The sequence below is a fragment of the Pezoporus wallicus genome, unplaced genomic scaffold (assembly GCF_028554395.1).
Source record: "Pezoporus wallicus isolate ANWC-B61680 ecotype Strahan unplaced genomic scaffold, APGP_CSIRO_Pwel_v1 contig_8746, whole genome shotgun sequence".
NCBI lineage: Eukaryota > Metazoa > Chordata > Aves > Psittaciformes > Psittacidae > Pezoporus > Pezoporus wallicus.
The window spans coordinates 440,462-460,861 of record NW_026642307.1 but is presented as its reverse complement, the minus strand read 5'-3'; the positions used below and the strand labels follow the sequence as shown (position 1 = coordinate 460,861).

At 39.5% G+C, this 20,400-nt stretch overlaps 2 protein-coding genes across 6 annotated transcripts in view; one reads left to right on the top strand and one right to left on the bottom strand.

Moving 5' to 3' along the window:
- KCNJ15 (potassium inwardly rectifying channel subfamily J member 15) overlaps positions 1-20,400 on the top strand; it is a 274,328-nt gene that overhangs the window by 52,468 nt on the left and 201,460 nt on the right. The window lies entirely within an intron of this gene.
- ERG (ETS transcription factor ERG) overlaps positions 5,009-20,400 on the bottom strand; it is a 106,690-nt gene continuing 91,298 nt past the window's right edge. For 4 of the 5 annotated variants that reach the window (XM_057428701.1, XM_057428702.1, XM_057428704.1 and 1 more), the window contains exons 5-10: positions 19,697-19,777; positions 17,520-17,591; positions 12,681-12,749; positions 12,233-12,289; positions 10,282-10,329; positions 5,009-7,499 (exon numbers count right to left, since the gene is read on the bottom strand). In XM_057428701.1, the coding sequence (XP_057284684.1) occupies positions 6,979-7,499; positions 10,282-10,329; positions 12,233-12,289; positions 12,681-12,749; positions 17,520-17,591; positions 19,697-19,777 (848 nt within the window). In that variant the 3' untranslated portion in view covers positions 5,009-6,978. The remainder of the gene's footprint in view (positions 7,500-10,281; positions 10,330-12,232; positions 12,290-12,680; positions 12,750-17,519; positions 17,592-19,696; positions 19,778-20,400) is intronic. The other variant, XM_057428703.1, reaches the window with a different exon arrangement.

Here is a 20,400-nt window from a genome sequence, read left to right as displayed (position 1 = left end):
TACAGCCTCTTCCAGCATTTATTAGTCTTGTGTATTTAAAGATATGAGCACTTCAAAGCAACATCTGTTAGTCATGATCTCTATTTACCATATCCAGCACAACAGGATCCGACTCATGGCTGGGTCATATGAATGCCATCCTCATCCCAGGAAACTGAAATATATTGATGTGTCAGACTAGTGTTTCTGGGAACCAGACAGCATGGGGTGATTTTTCAGCCATGAAACAAATGAATACTTTGACTTTCCCCCTCTTTTTTTTGTCTTCCTCTTGTATTTTGACTACAGTAACTCAGGTGAACATACCTCCCAAACTGCAAGGGAAAACGAATATTATTTTTAACCACCATTTCAGTGGTCAGTGCTGTTGCAGATGCACCGGAGGGCTTCACAAGCTCTCTAGCACTCCTTCAGGAGGGTGTAGGAAGGCGGACTTTGAAGCCCTATATGATTCCTGGAAGTCCTGAGCTCATGTCTCAGGTGACTACGGGTCTGCATGGCTTGTTTGCCAATACAGACAGTTAATTTTGCAAAAATTGTATGAAAGAATTGAGTGAAAGACATATCTAAATACTTGTCTTTCATTTCCTTTTAGGGCTGCTTTGAAGCCCAAGAGTGCCATTGCAATCTTTCACTCAAGTGCCTGTGCCTGTTTTAAGAACCCTGTACCTGTTTTCTACTGAGCAGCTTTCAATTTTCCATAATGAAGAAAACTGTAAATGCATAGGCACTGTTTTTGGCAGTATTACTCATGATTATCTAGTATTAAGAGCATCACACTACTGGGTGCTCTGTGGATGTGCATTTTTTGTCTGAAGCAGCTTTCAGCCTGCCTGGGACACAGACAGAAGAAGTCCAAAATAAACACTGCACATTTGGGTGAGATGAGCTGGTGGAATTCGCACAGCCAGTTCAAAACAGTAGTTTGAAAAAACCTCCCTGGTGGTGTGTTGGTGGAGAGATCTGAGGAAGGGATGGTTTTCAGGTCATGAGAAGGATGCTGCTCCAAAGGACATGGATGTTGGTTCAGAGCTGAAGAGATGAAGGGGTTTTTTAGCTGCTCAAGGAAGACCTTTCAGCCAGGTGAGGCTACAAGCACATTAGGTGCTTAAGTGGGGTGAGCAGCAGACTCCAGTGGGAAGGAAGTGGCAGGCAGAGAAATCATAGATGGAATTCGTTTAGACAGCAGGAGACATCTGGGCTGCCCATGTGCAAAGCGAAAGAAAAAAAAAGAAAAAAAAAAGAAAAAGAGAAATAAAAAAAGAAAAATAAGAAGGGCCCATTAACAATTATCAGAGAAGAAGAGGGATAAGTTTGTGAAGTGGAATACGTCTAAGCTTGGCTAACATCCAGTCAAAGGGAGCGTGATAACAAACTACAAATATTTGGAAAGCTGTAAACATTGAGGCAGGCTGGAAACTCCAGACTGTGATGCATGGGGAGAGTAATCAGAAGAAATTGCAAAATACAAAAATAGAGCTAACACAAAAAAGCTTTGATGTTGACGTGTATAACCTCTGTGTTAAGGGAATGGGTGGAAATACCCTAGAGTTGAGACCTTTTCAAATGAGAAGATTAAAGAAATATCAGTAACTATACAATAGAAAATAGTTCCATAATAGTAAGGGGCATGGATAAGGTTTCTCAACAAGTCTTCCTCACTACTTCTCCTAGAATTGTACATAGGAAACTGTTCCGTCCCTTATTCATTTATAAAATATATATGGCCCAATATTCTGGCACACAAACCAAGAAATTTTCCAAGCCTTGTTTTGAGAAGTCCTCACTCCACTGCTTTAAAAGTACATCTCAGGGCAATTCCTAGCCTAAACCATCCTGTCTGTTTTCTTCAGTCTTCTTGAAAATACGTGCATTTTTAAACAATGAAAGCCATTACATTTTGAAACAATTTTCCACATTCCAATTGGCTTAATATCCTCATTCACGAGCTCACCAAGTAGTCCCCCTTCTTCACCGAGGTCTCACTGGGTCATGCCTCTGATGTAATTTCAGTTGTCAGTGCCTTGAAGGAGTGGTCACAGCACCCTGAGGGCAGTGGTGGAGCAAAGCCACTTCAGAGGTTGCAGCTGAAGGCTGGAAACAAGTAAGGAGCCAGGACAGCCTTCTGAGCAGCCTCATCTGCTTGATGAAAATGGTGTGGCTTACCCAGACTTCATGTTCATATTTTCTCTTGCCAAATTCCTGGTGTGTCCCTCTCATGTGGTCTGCACAGAGGTCAAGACATAACCAGAGGGTGAGAGGAGTGAAGGAGTGCACAGCCAAGAGTGTATATGTTGTGTGTATATGCAGTCTTTATTATGAAGGGGGGAGCACAGTGCTAATTAACCAGGGGGAAGGCTTCATGGACTTTTTAGCCCTTGCTTCCGTTGGTGTAATGCCAAGTGTAGAGGGTAGCCTTCTCTGAACTCTAAGGTCTCTGAGCTCTTAGCAGAGGTCTGATGAGGAAGGGCTCTTTGAACAACCTAGCACAATGAGGGATGTGACAATTCCAGTGAGCCCCCACAGTAGCACCTCATCTATTTAAGTAAGGATGCAAGGGCATGCAGTTTCTGCCGCGAAGATATTCAAAGGCTCCCTCCACAGATCAGATAGGGAATGAAGCACTTGGGTTGCATCAGGCGGCAGTTAAAATTTAGGCATGAGTTACCTGAATCCTTCGGATGGATGAGGCACCAATCTGACTTACTAGTGATTTAGGTAAGCAGAGACTATTCTCAGGGCCATTCCCCTGATGTGACCAAAACGTGAAAAGATGGCACAGAAAAAGGTCATGGGATCGTTAAGCGTACAGCATAAGGTAGAGTGGTTTTCTTACCTTCCTTTTATGCACCTGTAAATAACAATCCTGGTGTAAGAAACAGTCTGAGCAAGAAGAGTTTGCAGAAAAAAAAAGTTCAAATCACTGCTGATCCCTGTGTTTCTGCGAGCAGTTTAAAAAGCATGTTTTGTTTGAGGTACCTGATCTGGAGTCTTCTGAATGTGGAAAGTGTGGGGAATGAAGGAGTTCAGTACAGCTGCTGCTTTGCTGTTCTAATATCTCTCTGAGTCCCTTAAGACTCACAATACAAGTCTTGTAAAACACATCTTTCAAAAGCATTTTGTGTATACTTAACAAAACCAATTTTATATGCAGGGAAATATTGAGAACAGAGAAATTTGAGCTTCCTAATTTAACTTTTAAAACTTTTCTCACCTTTGCTTCCCATGTTAGCGTAGCTTCTCAGACAGATGTGTATTTCTTGGTGAAAGATAAGCACCCATGTATATCTCTATATTTCAGGAAAAATAAAGCTTCTACTTTCAAAGCAGTCCTCAATGTGCTGTAATAAGGTATGAGGCTTATGACCAACTCGTGCAAATGTGGACTCATCAGGGCCATGTTGTCCATGCATCCAGGTTTAAATGGTGAACAGACGGCATGTTCAGTTGAGCTCTTGGGGCCTGGCTGAGCCTTACATGGATGTCTCTCATGGTACGGACACTGAGTTGCTCATCTTCCTTGAGCATTTTTTCTGTACCGGGTCCATCCCTTGTCATGGTCTGCACCAGGAACCAGCCCTAAAATTCTGGCCTCTCTCTGGTCTTCCTAGCTTCTAGTGGCAGGGCCAGATTAGGTAGCAGGCAGTGAGCAGCAGAAACACTACCATGGGTCCACTGCCTGTTTTACCCCTGCCAGTGCCCTGAGACACTGGGCTGGTCCTTGCCCTTCAGCAGAAAGACCCTGTGGGGTAACTGCTGCCCATGGGGTAAGGAAGGCCCCACAAGTAGCAGAGCCACCCATTTCAATGCAGCAGCAGTAGGATCTCTCCATCTTTCACCCTCCTCTTCATCCTTAGGGTTGCAAAATCCAGGTTTTCCAAGGCTGCTGTAAAACTGTGAGCTAATCCTGGGGAAAGATGTAGTTCTAAGACAGGTGTCCTGGACTGGTTCGCCTGTGAGCTACCCATGGGCTACTGTAGGATTTTGTTCTTCATCACGAGGGGTCTGCATCACACCATCTGCTGTGACACCATCTCGGTCCCAGGATTTGGACCCTTTCTTTTAATGTCAGGATGTTGTTCATTGCCCATGATAGCAGCCAGGCAACACAATCCGGAAATCCTGCAGTCAGCTCTGTGAGCACTGGGGATGCTTTGGAGGCCTCCAGACATGTCCTTGCCAATCTAAACAAAGATGGTTGTTTTATCTGGATTTTTAAGTGTTTAATTTAAAGGCGGTTCAACAATACACTTACCATTTTTGAGTTGGAAGTGCACATGAAGTAGATAGCAAGCATGTGTAGAGGTATTTCCACTGAAAGGCAAGCTATTCTTCTGATAGTCAGCATGTAGGTGTGCCTGCCATAACTTTCTAAAATAGTGACTAACCTTTTCCAAGAGTTCAGTTTTTCTAACCTTTCCATAAGTTTTTATTTTTTAAGAGATATAAACCCTACAGTGCTTATTTCCCAAACTATCACAAGGCTTATGATGCCACTGCTCAGGTCTCAAACATTAGTAATATAATCCTGTGTTTATAAACTGCTATCAAGACACCCATAACACAGGAGTCTGGCAAGTAGGCTCCCATTGCACAGCACTGATTAATGCTCCACAGAATGGATATGCAGAACATTTGAAATAAAACTTGAAACCACACCCATTTTGTCTGAAGAAAAGACAAAAGAACAGCAAAAAAGCGGGATACGGCTGGAGGTCTGATCTGTCTGTGGTCTCTGCAGTAAAATGCTGCCTGCTGTGGACAGCCACTCATAAATGTCAGTGCTGATTTTCCAGACCAGTTCTTCAGTTGGTGTTGCAAAAAAAATGGAGTCATGCCATTAGGCACCAGATGTAGTTTTGGGGCCCTGGGTACCCCTGGGTACAGAATGGGAAGCCTCTAAATCTAGAAGAGAAAGAAAACTTCCTGCCCTTTGTAAACATCCAGGCTGGACTGCAGTGACAAATTAATAAGCTATCATACACCCATTCTAAAGTGAGGAATAACGGAAGTTATTCATTATTCACTTTATTTACTAGTAATTATACAGTATGTATTAATAGCAAGGGGGCATGGTAATTGAACATATGATTCAGTATGAAAATACGTCTCAGGCTGAGATTATACTGCATAATCTGACGGCAACAAAAGATGATTTCTGGGTACCAGTATTCTTTCTAGAGGCCTCCTTTAGACTTCATTTTCAAACTTGGCCATGAAGTTATCAAAGAATTGGGCATGGTTGCAATCTCTGGGCAAACGAAGCTCAGGACAGGAATGGCAAGGCACTGTTAGAGAAGGGTGGCAAGTATTTCAGCAGAACTGTCTGGAAAAGAAGATACACAGCACCTGTCCACTTTGAACTTAGGCTAAGCACTGCTGTTTGGTCCTACATTTTAATGAGTGCCAGATTTGGTAAAACAGATTTTTAAAACAAAATGCCTAGCATATTTTACCATGTTGAACAGGAGATCCGATAGGCATGTCAGGAGCTAAAAACGGAAATGCAAATGCAAACTACAGTGTCAATCTGAATTGCCATGCTAGGCCAAGCTTATTTTATTACATACATTCTGCATTCTAAGTACTAATATGTTCATAATGTAAACATTAAGCATACAGAGTTAAAATTCAAGGCCACAATATTTTTGATTGTCCCTTTTTTGTGTCTTTGGTTGGCCGAGATCAACTCGTAGTGTATAAATGCATAAGTTATATAATAATTATATAAAAAGGAAAAAATAACATTGACTTGTATACTTCATTCTGACAAACGCACAGCGTTCGCGACTCAATAAAGAAAAACTGGCGCCCGCCTAACAAAAATACTTCGATGATTTCTGATTTTGGCAGTCAGGGGTTGTCTCTTGCTTTAACCAATAGAAAACAAACTCCCTTAATAACAATGAGGTTCTAACTGGTAACTTTTTAAATATCAGACACAATTCCAGTTTTACTTTTTTTAAAAAAGAGATGCATATTTTGATTTCTGAATTCTCCTGCTTTTCCCTTTTTCCACCTGTTTTTTATTACTATAAAATCAAGTCTGTTCCTCCTGTAATACTGGGAATGGTATGATACTGAGCAATATGTTTCACAAGTCCAAACAAGTGTTTCTTCATAGTCCCAACGCTACTATGTTTTCAGTCTTTTCAGTCTCAACTGGTAAAGAAGTTTCTTTTCTCACATTGTCACCTCCTTTGTCCTCCTCTTTCTCCTTTCTGCTTCCTCTGTCAGGTGCAGGCCTCTGATCTACAATCATACACTTGCCCTTCAGCACATTCTCATTTCCAATGTTTGGCTCAGGGTTCCTGTAATACTGTCAAGGAATCTTAAAGTTTGGGTTGTCTTCACAGTTTGAGTAGCTGATAACACTCTCATGAATGGAACTCATTTTATTTTAACTAAAACAATGCCGTTATATCCCAAATCAGTTTCCACACTAAACTAATCTCTTTTGTTGATATGTTTCCATTTTTTTAAATACAGGTAGGGTTTTTTCCCTTGTTTTTACCTTCCCCCTCCCTGTTTTGTAATGTTTCTTATATTGTATGTTAGGTCACTATAGACTTATCCTTATATTGCTGTAGTATTGTCCCAGTTTTGCACTAGCAAGATATCAAACTTTACACGTAAGCTTATCAACTTTTTAAGACCACTAGCTTTCGTAGGTTTTCCTCATCATTTCATGCTTTTACCTACAATAGTCTATTGTTGTTTGGTCCACAGAGTCGATGCCCATATACATTACATTTTAATATCTTAATACTTCTTGAATATCTCCTTTAAATCCAAACTACAAAGAGTCTTATTTTTTTTAATGTTTGTTGTGTTTTTTTTTTTTCCCAGCCAAACCTTCACTTGTCTCTTTAGGCACTTTTAATTCACGGACTCCAATAGAGTTCATTGCAATTCACCAGGGACTGGATCCCAGCAAGAAGTGTCTTTGTTTTTTTCTGATGTTTCTTTTTTCTCCACTTAGTAGTAGGTGCCAAGATGAGAAGGCATATGAGCAGCTGGCAGCCTGGTATTGGGATAGATACCTCCAGTTGGTGAATTCCAGTATGGATTAGGGGCAGCAAAAAAGCTGGACGACGTTACAGGCAAAGCAGGGGGGTGGGGAGCTACAAAGTTCATCTTCTGAGGATGTGCATGGTAAGAGCTCATGTAGGGGAGGTCTGATGGGTATTTGTACATGGATGACTCCGGGGGGTGAGGCTGGAGAGCCTGAGCAATTCCATGGAAGTCAAATTTGTAGGCGTAGCGCTTACCATGAACCTTAGTCATAATATTTTTATCATAGTAGTAGCGAAGCGCACGGCTGAGTTTGTCATAGTTCATGTTAGGCTTGCTTTTCCGCTCCCCCCAGCGCCGAGCCACTTCATCTGGGTCAGTCATCTTGAATTCCCCATTTGTGCCCTCCCAGGTGATGCAGTTGGAGTTGGAGCTGTCTGAGAGGAGCTCCAGCAGGAACTGCCACAGCTGTATCTGCCCACTCCCTGGGGGGGGGGGGGAACAAAAAGGAAATGTCAGGACTATTGACCAGTAATGTTAATACTTCAGTTCTTCCAGGCTCTCATATAGGACCCTATTAGGAAATGTCATTCTGACTTCTTACTCTGAAATAGTTGTCTCCTTTCTCCCAGCCCTGTCTCATGAAATCCTGAAGAGCAGAGATAATGGTAATGTGTCATGTTTTCCCTCATCTGAGTGGCAGAATGCCATTACATGGAGATTTGATAGTTACCTAATGTCATTCCATGTAGACAACTGATGGGGAAATAATACAGCGCTTATTTAGGAAACTAATCTCTAAAGTTCAGGACAAACAGCTTTCACTTGCGTAACATTTTGCTTGTTCTCACAGCATTATGTTGCAACTGAATGTTCTCTGCTATGGAATAAGCCTACACAAAATGGAGAAGTTTAGAGAAAGCTGGGCTCATGCCAAACCATATCATCCATTTGCAGCATTTGGGGAAATGCAGAACGGAAACTTATTAGCTTGCTGTTGCACTGCATACAACCATAGGGCAAAACATTTGCAAGAACAGTGAAAAGGTCTACAAAATACATTATTGTCATCATTTTGTGTCAAATAAGTTTAAATTATTATTGAAGTTAAGACTTAAAACTTTTTTTCCTCATTCTTCTGCCAATTTCATCTTAAAAAGAAGATATTTAGTCTGCTGTCAACTTTGCAGAAGTGTGTTGCCCAGAGTTATAGGAATGAAATGTGACCATTTTAAGCAATTGAAAGTAGATTTCAAAGGGCCTTGCCACTGATATTCATGCTAAAAGCTTAGCATTTCTTAATCAAGAAGCACTGAAATGATGCAAAATACAGCTGAAGCAGCTTGCAAGGCAATCTGTTTCACAAGCACAATGTCAGCAGAATTTGCCAACCAGCTTGTATGTGCTAACTTCTAAGTACATCTCTGACCAGGAATAGGTCGGGTTTCTTTTTCTTTTCCAAACCAGATATGTGGGTATAATAAACAAGCTTTCCTTTAGAAAGCTTATAGTAGCGAATTATAATATCAAGCTAGAGTAGCATCTGAAATCCATTAGCAGTTTATACTTCAGTGCAACTGAAACCCATATTCTTTTAAATGATATTTATCCAAACTATCCTTAATGAATTTCCTCTGTTCCATTAACATGCATTAAGTAAACAAACAAACAAAAGAATCCATGGTATGAGCAAGGCATGCAAGTTTTAATACACAAAACATAACAAGAGGATTAGCCTTTGAAAATCAATAAACAGTTCACCACTGGACGAAACACAACTTTTTGAATAAGCAATCCAACACATGTTCTAACATAAACACTTGCCTTCCAAATGTAAAATATAGTCCTATGAAAATAAATGGTTGCTGTCAATTTCCTTTTAATGAGAGAGTAATTCCACCAATTTATAAACACAGAAAACATGTTAAAGCACAGGAATGATGGTGTGTAAGAGCTCTGTATCTAAATGTTAAGAGTATCCTCATCCAGATCATGCCAGTGTCTTCCACAGTAATAAAGTCTACCAAACAGATGCTTGACAAAATTATAAAAGCTGGGGTTTATGAACATATTAAAGGGAGGGAGGCCCCAACTTCCAGTTAAGATCAGCGTCACCCAGAAACCCACTGCCTTATGCCATTTGGAAAATTTTATTCTTAATACTTAATTGCTTTCCTATGCCACGCAAAACTGTTTGTTTTAGCTTACAAATAAGCTAACCTAGAACTGTACTTGATATCACTTGGGAAAAAGTGAAAGGAAATCGCTGAGTACTTTGGCAATTTCGTGCCATGAAAAAACATATACAATGGTTGTAAGAAGACACGTGGTTACTGGGGGTTGAGGAGACCTGCAATGCGGAACAAGGAACATGGTTCCCTGTGGCTGTTAAACCAAGGCAAATAGGAAGTGGATTTACAGTGTCAAGCCATTATGGCAGATTATTATGTTGATTATGGTGATGTACAGCCACATCCTCTGGGTTCAGAGCAGAAGCAGTGCAATATGCACAGTTCACAATCAGTGTTATTAACTCACCAAGAAGGTCTGTCATCTTTAGCTAAAATGTGCTACAAGCCCCTATCCAGAGTCCACCCTGTTGCCTTCTTCTTAAAGTGGGAGAATATTTTTTAAATGTTTAACTCAATTATTCTTTGCAAATAGATTATGCTTTCCTGTTTTTCTCCCTATATAATTTATTAAACTCAGTATTTTTTATTTGTCAAGGTCACTGTGGCATTGTATTGTGTATTAACAAAATCTGGGACATATGATGCAGACTGGTAAAAGACTCATGCCCTTCTGGAGGGGTAGCTGGAGGCCAGATGGGGTATCTTACAGCACTTAACAAAATCCTGATGTTTAGGCAACTGAAGTGAACTCCTATTGATATGAGAAGTTCAAATACCTTTAATGAGGTATTTGAGTGACTGAATGTAACCATCTACTTGAGAACTATTTGGATAGCTCTCTACAGAGAGCTATATTAATTCTGTCTCTAATGAAGACAACGGGAAATAAGATACATAACTTATATGTAGATGCTTACAGTAAGATACGTGACCTTCTGTGTCTTAATCTGTGACCTCAGTTCCACCATTGTTTAATTTAGAAACCTAATCCTGCAACACAGTGGGTATAATCGGCTTCCACTGAGTCATACAGAAGAGTGGTAAAATCTGTCACATCATCTTCCAGGTCTGGCTTAAAACTGGAGATACTAGCAGTGAAAACAAAATCTCCTAAATCAGCAAAATCTCTTCTCACCTGGATTTGCAAGTCGGCTGCTGGTCGGTCCAAGAATCTGATATGGATCTACAAAATTGTAAAAGAAAGGTTTAAAATCATGTAGCAATGATGTCAAATATTTTAGGTGATACTTTTTATTTTTTAACTTTTTAAGGGGCAGTGTATACTGCCTGATGAGACTGCAGGTCCAACACTGGAGAAGGCGGTTCCTTTCTCAGCATTGCAATATTTGCATGTTTTGCCTTGAAATTGGGTACGCAAGTGAACAATTGCAAGGATAAACATTTGCCTTTTATACTGTATTAGGGTGCACAAGCATATAGTCAGATGCACCAACAGGCACCCTTTGATTCTATCGACCCTTGTGGTGTGCCAGGGCCCACAGGCACAGATAGGTAATGGGGTAAAAGTCCCCTCCAGAAAGGACAGTGGCTTCTCTTCTTGTGAGGCCGCAGTTATTTTCTCACACCATTGCTAACTCCTTCTGTGCCGAAACAACCTCAAGAAGAAGGCTGAGAGTGCATGGCGAGCACAGGCAACGTGGTTGGGTCAGCTCTTTGTCACTGTAGTCCAGTAAGAGATCCCTGCATTAACTCTGCAACCAGGATTTTCAGAAGAGCCTGTGCCAGCCACACAGTGCCCACAGCATCTCAATGTTTTCCTCAAAGGATTCCATCCAGAAGTGAAAACTTTATTTCCTTAAGTACAACAGAAAAAAAGGGGAAGCTGTGGCAGAAGCACAAAAACCAGAGTGATGGGCTGCAAGCACAGCCTGGAGTGTCTCTCTTGAACAACCCTATCACTGGGCTGCCTCATCTCTGGACAGATGCTCTCAAATGGCTGCCCATTTTACAGCCAAGAAGATAATCAGGTTACATTCTTTATACATGTAAAAGGTTACATTCTTTATACATTTAAATGATCTGTGCAGCTCATTCAGAGTCATTAAATGGTCCTAAAGACTTACATAAATCATCAGTATATTTCTTGGAAGATTCTTATGGTCGGAAGGCCAGATTAGATAAAACGCTATTTGGGCAAAAAGCAGTGCAATACTTCCCAGGCAGCATGCATATGAGTTAATGAGATGTAGTCATGCACACAGTCTTATTTAGATATGACAAAAAAATAGAATAAAGATTTGAAATCCATGTGATAAAAACAGGCTCAGAGTCTTCTGAGCTAAGAATATCCTCCAAATCTCTTTTATTTCCCATTTCTACCCTTCTGCTGTTAACAAAAGCCGTAATTGACTCAGAATCTCTGTAGTGCTTTCTAGCTACCTGTCCAAAACACAGTCAAATTCAAAATAAAGGACTAGGTCCTACCCCATGGATTAGCTGCTTTGAAAACAGAAAATGCACCCATTTTGCAAAACCGCTAGTTTACAAACTCATAAACTTCTACTTTCTCCTCAGTTTCCCGATAAAACTGAGAATCCTTCTAATTTTCCTGTTTAATATCCCAAAGCACAGTGCAAATAAATTTCTCTGTGCTGTAATCCATTTTCATTTCTTTGCTCATGCATGTTTTCCAACTGCTATATCCTTCAGCTACTGTAGAGTAGATGGTCTTTTGACATCCTTACCTTCTACCTTTTATAGACTCATAGAATGGTTAGGGTTGGAAAGGACCTTAAGATCATCTAGTTTCATCCCCCCTGCCATGGGCATGGACGCCTCACGCTAGACCGTTGTACTTTGTTTAACAGTTTTTTCACTCTGCAGTCATCAGTGCCATTAAACATCACTAAAAGCATTTGTCAGTGGTGATGGGAGACTTCATCTCAGATCCAGCTGTAGAGCCAACTCATACACATCTGGGTGCTTAGTGGCCACCAGCTGGAGATATCACTTGTGGTCTAAATCAGACATTGCAATTTGCTTCTGGTTGGTAGATGATAGCTGTCCTCATCACGCTCAGGAAACTCCATCAGACCCAGACATAATTCAAACAAAATAAAACCCACCTAACTGAGGACGCTGGTCTTCTGTTTTGGAAACTGTTGAGGGTGATGGCTGAGTAGCTGAAAATGGAAAAACCGTGTAGTTATTTTTTCAAGTAGTTATATTTTGGAAGTAGTTATATTTTGGAAGTTGGGCACCAAACCTGTGACAGATCACAGGCCAGGGGCTCCTGCTGCTCACCACTCAATGATGGTCACAATAGGATTTAGCTTTATAAGACTATAGGGTCAGGGACCTGATGAAGCCTGAGTTCAAGGAAGAATGTGGCTGCCCCAGTGACTCTACCCAGTATTGTTTATACAGAGCCAACAGGCTTTCCAGCCATGGCACAGGTAAAAATACTTCAGAGTTGAATGTTGAAGCAGCTTCTATCACTTCACTTCAGAGTCTATCCAGGTTGCACCAGATGTGCATTAGGCCCACAGGCTAGACATCTGCAGATGCTTTTACCTTTTGACTGAGGACTGGGGTGGGTGTGACTCGTCCATGCTGATCTCCTGGCTTGCTCGTAAGGCAAGTCTGCAAAGGAAAGATGCACTGGTTAATGCAGATATGAAATAAAGTTCTTACGTCCATGAGGGGCACATTTCTAGGGGACTCACAGGATTGAAAAAGATACTGAAATAAGAAGGATATTCCTTGTTAAGAACCTTTATTGTCTTTATTGTCTCTAAAATAACAGCATCACATTGTCCTCTGCATTGCTCTTTAGAGAAGCCCATTCTTGTTAGATGTCTGAACTGAACTGAAATAGCTGGTAAAAATACTCATAGAGTCTATAATTTCCAAAGGCTCAGAGTGCTCCCTTTGGTCCCCTTCCTCAGCCTGGAGCACCAAGGAATGACACACTCTGTACATCATGGACAATTTATGCTAGAGTCTTGCAAGGAAAAGTTCCCCAAGAGGTCAGAGCTCAGATTAAGCATAAACTGTGTACCACTTCCTCCCAATATCAGCACGTAACAGTATTTTCTTTTAAGATAGATTTTAGTTTTAGAAACATAATATGTGAAAACATCTTAAATCTTAAACATGCTTGAATGTTAAACATGTATATGCACACGTATTTCTTCTAAAAAGTGGACTGCTTTTTCCCTGCTTCATCTGTTTAAATATTCCTTTCTGCTTCCTGAGACAAGTTCCTTAACTTTATGTATCTAAATTTTTGTTTGTCTTTTCTTTCATCTGCTCATTAGTTCTATTTCATTTCAATGCTTTGGCACATAAAAATGAATAAACTAAAACAAAAGCTTTCTTCATAAAGTATATGTAATAAATTCAAATGTTTGTTTTACCTTTTGAAATCTTCTGTAATTGCCTCTGCTTTTCTATGGCCGGCTTTAATACATTAGCTAAAATTGCTGCCAAAAACAGAGACTTCTGTAGACTGCCCAGGATCTCAGGAAGGCAGTAGTCCCCACCTGGTACTAAGTTGTTGTGGATGACTTTATTCTTAACAATGCTTGTGCTTTATTTTAGAAATGATGTCTGGAAATTAAACCACTTATGAAGCAAAGAAAGAGTCACAGACTGGCTCTGTGGAAACAGATGTATCTCTGCCCATTCCCAAGTGTTATGAGCAAAAATATCAATGGAAATAAAGTGTAATGTGAAATTCACAACCAATTGCCTTTAATTTATTCAGTCTGTTTGGCTTGTGGAGCAGACTGGCACTACCAGCGCTGTCGTCTCATAGAATCTTACACTTTGAAAACTTTCGTTTTGCTGAGATATGCAATTTATCTTTGCATTGCATTTGAGTAACTTGTGATCTTTTATCCCTGATTTCTTGAGAGCTATACCATAATCTTGTCCTTCAGAAACCTGGCAAAAATTAAGTGAACTGTACAAGTGCCCATCTCTGAGCATAATACTGGTGTGCAGGTGAATCATTGTAACATGCAGCTGCCCTGACCAGGTTGAGATTGGCACTATTATTAACTGTTGCAGTTAGAGATAACTCGTGGTCTGAGGAATTTATCTTCTGGAAAAAAAAAAATAAAAATCAGAACTACTCTGGTCATGTTTCCAGGGGGTTCTGAGTTCTGCCTGTACAGAGGGGTACAGGGCTTGGCTGTGGGATGCTTGCATGTGTCTTGTTCCATTCTGCCATGCCTGGCCAGTACTCTACCTCCATGGCAGCCTTGTCAGGGAGATTCTGGTGAGATAAGGAACCTATTTCCCTCCCACCCCGAAAAGTCTCCTTTGCTCTGCTCTTTTTTGTAGGTCTCCAAATTATCAGACACCTGCCCATGGAGTGGGCTGTGTGATGCTGCGTGCTGTACTTGGTGGCACTTGTGTCTTGAAATGTATTTGGTACAAATTTAGGACTGTGAGAAAATTTTCGCCTTTCAACTCGACGCATCTTCTGGTTTTCTGACTACACCCTCTTCACTGAAAGAAAAACCCAGCTATCAGCCTTTCTTGAAATAGCACCAAATTCCAACTTCATTCTTAGTTCAGTATTGTGTCTTGATAAACAAGTTGCTATCCCAGATAAGCAGATCTGTTCTTATTCATGAGATATTAGTACAACATGTCCTTATCATGGACACATCTTTGATGGCAATGCTCCTGTTTGATGAGACATGTAGACAAACCCATATTAGGTCTTCCTGAGCTCCAGATAGCTTCATTGTATTACTTACAGCTTGATGAAACCTCATGTTCTGTTGTAAAGGTGACTGAAGAAATACGCCCTTGTCATTGTAGTTGATTATGGGCCTTGCTCATTTCCTATTTTATATTGTAGTGCCTTAACAATGGCAATGCTTAAATACTTTCTCCAGAATTGCTTACCAGGAATTGGCTAATTCCCATTTAACATTATGTATTCCCACCCCTCAGTTTTGACCTTTTTCATGTCAACAAGTGATTGTCTCTGGGGTCTGCCATTGCTCTCACATGAAGGGAACTTCGCAATGGAAAAGCTGCCCGGCAGTCTAGTTGAAATATGCCATTCAACTAAAAGGAAAGCCACCAAATAAGCCAACAAGTTTTCTCAGTTTCTTGAGAGAAAACTGAAACTCTGCAAAAAAGATCTTATTTCTTTAACAAATGAAAATTCTGAGTTTAGAGATGTTTGCCAACTTTCAATTGTAAAAGATAAAATGATACTTTCAAAATCACATGATAGTTTGCTGTAAGAAATGTTTAGTTTAGTTAGACCCCAGAAGAATAGGGACATCCGACATCCAAACTACAACTCTTACAAGTAATTGTGTAAACACAGGAAGATGTTGACATAAAACACTTAGTTTTGTAAGTGTCACTGTGAATGTGATTTAGATAAAAATAATGAAATTAAGGAATTCACCATGTCTGATATGGGGTTTAGAAAATTTTACGTCAGAGAAAACTGCCTTAATGTTTCATGAGAATGTCTAACTTCTTTTTGAATATCCTTACTTCTAAGACCGAGACTAAGACTGAGACTAAGCAGCTATTCTGTGACACACTTTATTTTGATAATTATATCCTGTTCCTCATCCCCAGGCCCTGACTTGAACAATTCTAAACTTACTGTATCTTTCAACATGCTCAAAAGATTTTCCATATTTTCATGGCTTGCTCTAAGCACCTTCTAATTCTGCAAATGGCTTTTTTGACAAGGAATAATTCACAGTTTTCTGTACAAGGCCACACTGCTGATTTGTTTAATGGTACAGTCAGATTTCCCACATGATCTCCACTGTGTTTCTTCACCTGCTTACTTTTTTTTATACTTTGTCAATCAACTATAGCAATGGCTTTCATTGTGCCACAAAGAAAGATACCTATGTTAAGTTCTTCTTTCTTAAGTGAAGATGGTTAATTTTAAATCAGTAAGATAGGCAAGTAACTTGTGTCTTTTTATCAACTTGTATTTTCAGCTGTTAACATATTGCCAGCTCCTTTCCTTATTAAAGCTTCTAGGCACCTGCACAGCAATCCTTCAGAGGAACCTCTGGTTCTCAGTACCACATGATCTCTCTATGTGTTATACCAAATATGTTGTGTCCTTTTCCCAATTATTAGTAACTACAAATCTTGGCAGAGAATGCTAAAGCACCCATGACTTAAGATGTCCATTTTTTTAATCTTGGTAATGGGTTAATTAGCCAGTTCTTAATCTTTTTCTTATGATCTGCTGATTTAACTTTTATTGTAAATAGTTGCTGGGGCACTTTGGTAAATGCCTTATGGAAACCAAATGCCAAATGCGTACACTGGATCAGCGGTTTCTTTTTTATTCACTATTACAGACAAATAAATGGAGGAGAAGAGTTTGTTTTCCTAGAAACTAAACAGGGTGGATTTGGTCATGTAACAGCCAGGTAGGTTTCCCTACCTATCTTTTTAAATTTGTCGGTTAAGAAATTACAGAGAAGTATACACAAGTGTATATAAAATAGTTACTTATATGTATTGTCCTGGATTATACCCTAGAGCATTGACAAAAGATATATATAATATTTGCTATCCAAAACCCCCTCTGTTTTTAATGAGATAATGTACCTTTTCGCAAGAGCTCAGTTAATTCAAGTGTCCTTTTAGTACACTTGGATGTATGACTCTGGCTTAGTAACTGATTTCCTTTAAATTTAGGATTTTGCTGAAAATCCTTTTGATGGCTCACAGTACTTTGCACTTATTAATGGAAAAGTAAATGTCCACATGAGTAATTTTCCCAGCATCTTTAGAGGTGAAGAAAATCTTTAGTTCATAGCAATGTCCTCATCTTCTTTATTCCCTTTAGCCTTTCACATACCAGCACACCCACGATACTTCCATGTGCTTCAAGCTTCTAAACAATAAGAATTTTCTTGTGTTTTGATCTTACTTTTTAAAGTCACAGGCAGATGTTGTGGCATTTGTTTGCGTTTAACATAAATAAAACCTAGACAGCATTTTTAGAGAAATTTTTCCCAATATACGTCAAATAGCACGATAAAAGAGGGCATTCTTGCCTCAGCTTACAGAGAACTGAAGCACATTGAAAAGTGACTGTGTTGGGACAGTGCTACAGTATCAGTGAATAGAACTCAGGTCTTCTGATTCTCTGGTGCTTTAAATAGTAGACAGCATTGCTTTAAATACAGAGATGATACACTGAAGAAACAGATATTTTATATTTAATTATATCACTCTACACAACGATACATAGACGCATATATACAATATATGTATATGTGTGTGCATTCAAAATACAGTCTAATATTTATGAAAAGAGAGTTGAATGAGAAAGAGATACTTCAAGGGATGAAATGAGCAAGATCACAGCATACAAAAGGTGGTCATTGTTCATACCTGGCCTGGTTGTAATTCTCTGTGCTGCTTCTGGATAAACTGATGTATTTGGAAAAATGAAAGTGGCACCTCCTAAAGAGAAAGAAGATGACATAACACCTAAAGATTCATATTCACAACCCCTAAGTCAACTGGTATTTTCCTTCTTGTAGTGGGTCTGAATGAAGACTATGAATGACTAATTTTTATCTTAGGACTATTATATACAAAAGTTAATTCCGATAGCTTTTGCACCGGTATAAATCCATTCAAAACACTGGATAAAAGTCTGCAAAATCCATGTTAAGGGAGGAGACAGTCAAGTTCAGGAAATCCCTTCTACTTTCATCACAATCACCTCCACCTGGGCAAGTGGATTCATATTTTCTGAAATAAAACTTCTTTGCATTCTTTTCATTAGTGCACGCACTTCCCAAACAGCTTCATATTTTCAACAGAGACGGCAGGTCTTGGCCAAGGCCTATTGGTGTCTGTGGGAATCTTCTCAAAGACTTTGGTGGGCTTTGGGTCAGACCCTTGGAAATCCCATTCTCTTCACAGAGTGAAAAAAAATAAAAGTATTGAGGTTGATATAAAAAATGGTATCTCATCTCACACACTAAAACTGCTCTCACTACATCAGCAGACTTCTAATGACCATCTCTAAGAACATGAAAAGGGTCATACGGACTTGTGCAGTTACTGCTGAGTTCAAGAACATTTTCCTAACTCTTTCTGGGTCCTTTGAAAACCCCACTCCAAAGATCTTATGCCAAAGGAACAACTAATTTTCCTTATGCTGATGAACAGCATCACATTATTCACACTCCCAATGAAAACTTCCAGCAGAAATGCAGACAATATCATTTCACTGAAATGAATTTCAAATTATCATTGTCAGTGCACACACATAGAAAAGATAACACACAGAACTGCTGAACAACACTTGGATAATTGTATATCGAAACTGCTTGGCAAATTAGAATCTGGAAAACCAGAGATGGAAAAGACCATCAAGTCCATCTATTTTTAAAAAGAGCTTAAATCTTATTTCAAACACCATCAAAGTCAATGGAAAAAAAAAACTGTCTTTTTTTTGGTGGGGTTTGCAGCAGGCCTGCAACTTGCAGCAGAACTTCTTGTCAAGTGGCAAACATATGATCTCAGGGAGGGATCTTCTTATCTAGCTAATTTTGATGGGATACTCACTGCTATTTACCACAGTGAAAAGCTAAATGAAATATGAAAGAGGCATCACAGTCTAAGTTTTTTTGGTTTTGTTTTTCTTGTTGTTCTGCATTTTTGTTTGGGTTTTGTTGTTTTGTTTTTTTTTTAATCATCCTTTGTATTATCTTTTTCATTTCTAATAAAGAATTGTTATTTCTGGTCACTGTTGGTAACTAATACCCTTAGGCATGATCATGAAATATTCCAAACATCTTTCATTAGTGTGTACACCATAGTATGTACACAATTTCATGCCATCATCAGTTGCACAACTGTGAGAGCAAGATCAAATGTATTTGAATTATTTTCATAAATATTTTCAGTCATATTCTGAAAGAAAGGTGCTTTAGAGGCATGTATTGTATCATTCTCCTACCTACACTCAATACTTTCCTGGGCCAGATTAACAGAGGGGTGAATATTCAGTTCAGACTTAGTAGAGATTACAACTAACTTAGTGGAGTTTACAGCTCAAGTCCCATATGGCTGACAAAGGAGATGAGCTAACTGCCTAAACAGCAATTTTACTGAATTATACAACATACGGCATGGGAGGGAAGACAGTCACCATTCAACAGAGCCCACAATACTTAAGCAAGTGCTATAGCACTTTTGAGATATCCACAAACCTTCTAGGGATTTGTGAAGTAGGTCTGACAGTATAATGAGATAGAATGAGAAAAAAAGTCCTCAGAAACAAAGGCTCAAAGGTTGCAACTTATCTTGGCTCAGGGACCCCTTTCTCTTGTAGAACACAAGAAAATACCAGTAAGGAGACCATTTTTGCACCATCTGGCCCTGCACATTTTTCCTGTGTGTCTGTTCATAAAACTCACACACACACATCAAGGAAGAGGATATACTTGTCTCCCTCCTGATTTACCATTTCCATTTTTAGCAAGCAACCCATAAAAAGGAATTCTGTGCTTATAAAAGATGACCTGTAGCAATGGGAGCAGTGCCAGTATTACCTGTGTTTCTAGCATGCATTAACCGTGGAGAGTTTTGTAAGGCCTTATCAACATCATCTGAAGTCAAATGTGGAAGAGGAGCTACAAAACAAAACAAAAAGCAACACCAAAATGAAAAAAAAATTGTGAATTATCTTTTTAAACCATATTTTCCCCTGACAGGATTGTGTGAATGTGAGTCTACTGACGGTTTCAGCCTGCAGTTTGGAGGGAGGCGTGTGTGCTACAACTTAAAACTAGGGCATTCATGTATTCAACATTATGAATGCATAATATTTCTGACTGATATTGACAGTGTGCGTGTGGAGAAGACTGCACCGCACTGGTGTTGCAATGCTTGTTTTTCTTTTCTTTGAAAAACGATGTTTGCTTTAACTTCGTTAAAATGAGGCAAACCTGAAAAATTTCCTCAAGCTTAAATGAAAGCCCTCAAGCCAGGAATTTGCTAGCCCCCTCTTTCCCTTTGAAATACTAGCCATGCACTATAAGTAATTTGCATTTGGACTTCAGGGACCGTTTTTTTTTTCATGAATTTACAGAAATTTTATTAAATTAAGTGAAATCTTTCTGATCCTATTCAGAGTAGAGCAAACTGCTGTCAGTCCTTACAATCATGCCTGGAGTTCACTTTATGAATCACTGTTTGCACTCTCATTTAGCATTCTCATTATTAAAATGGAAAGAAACAAGTATGTGACCAGAAA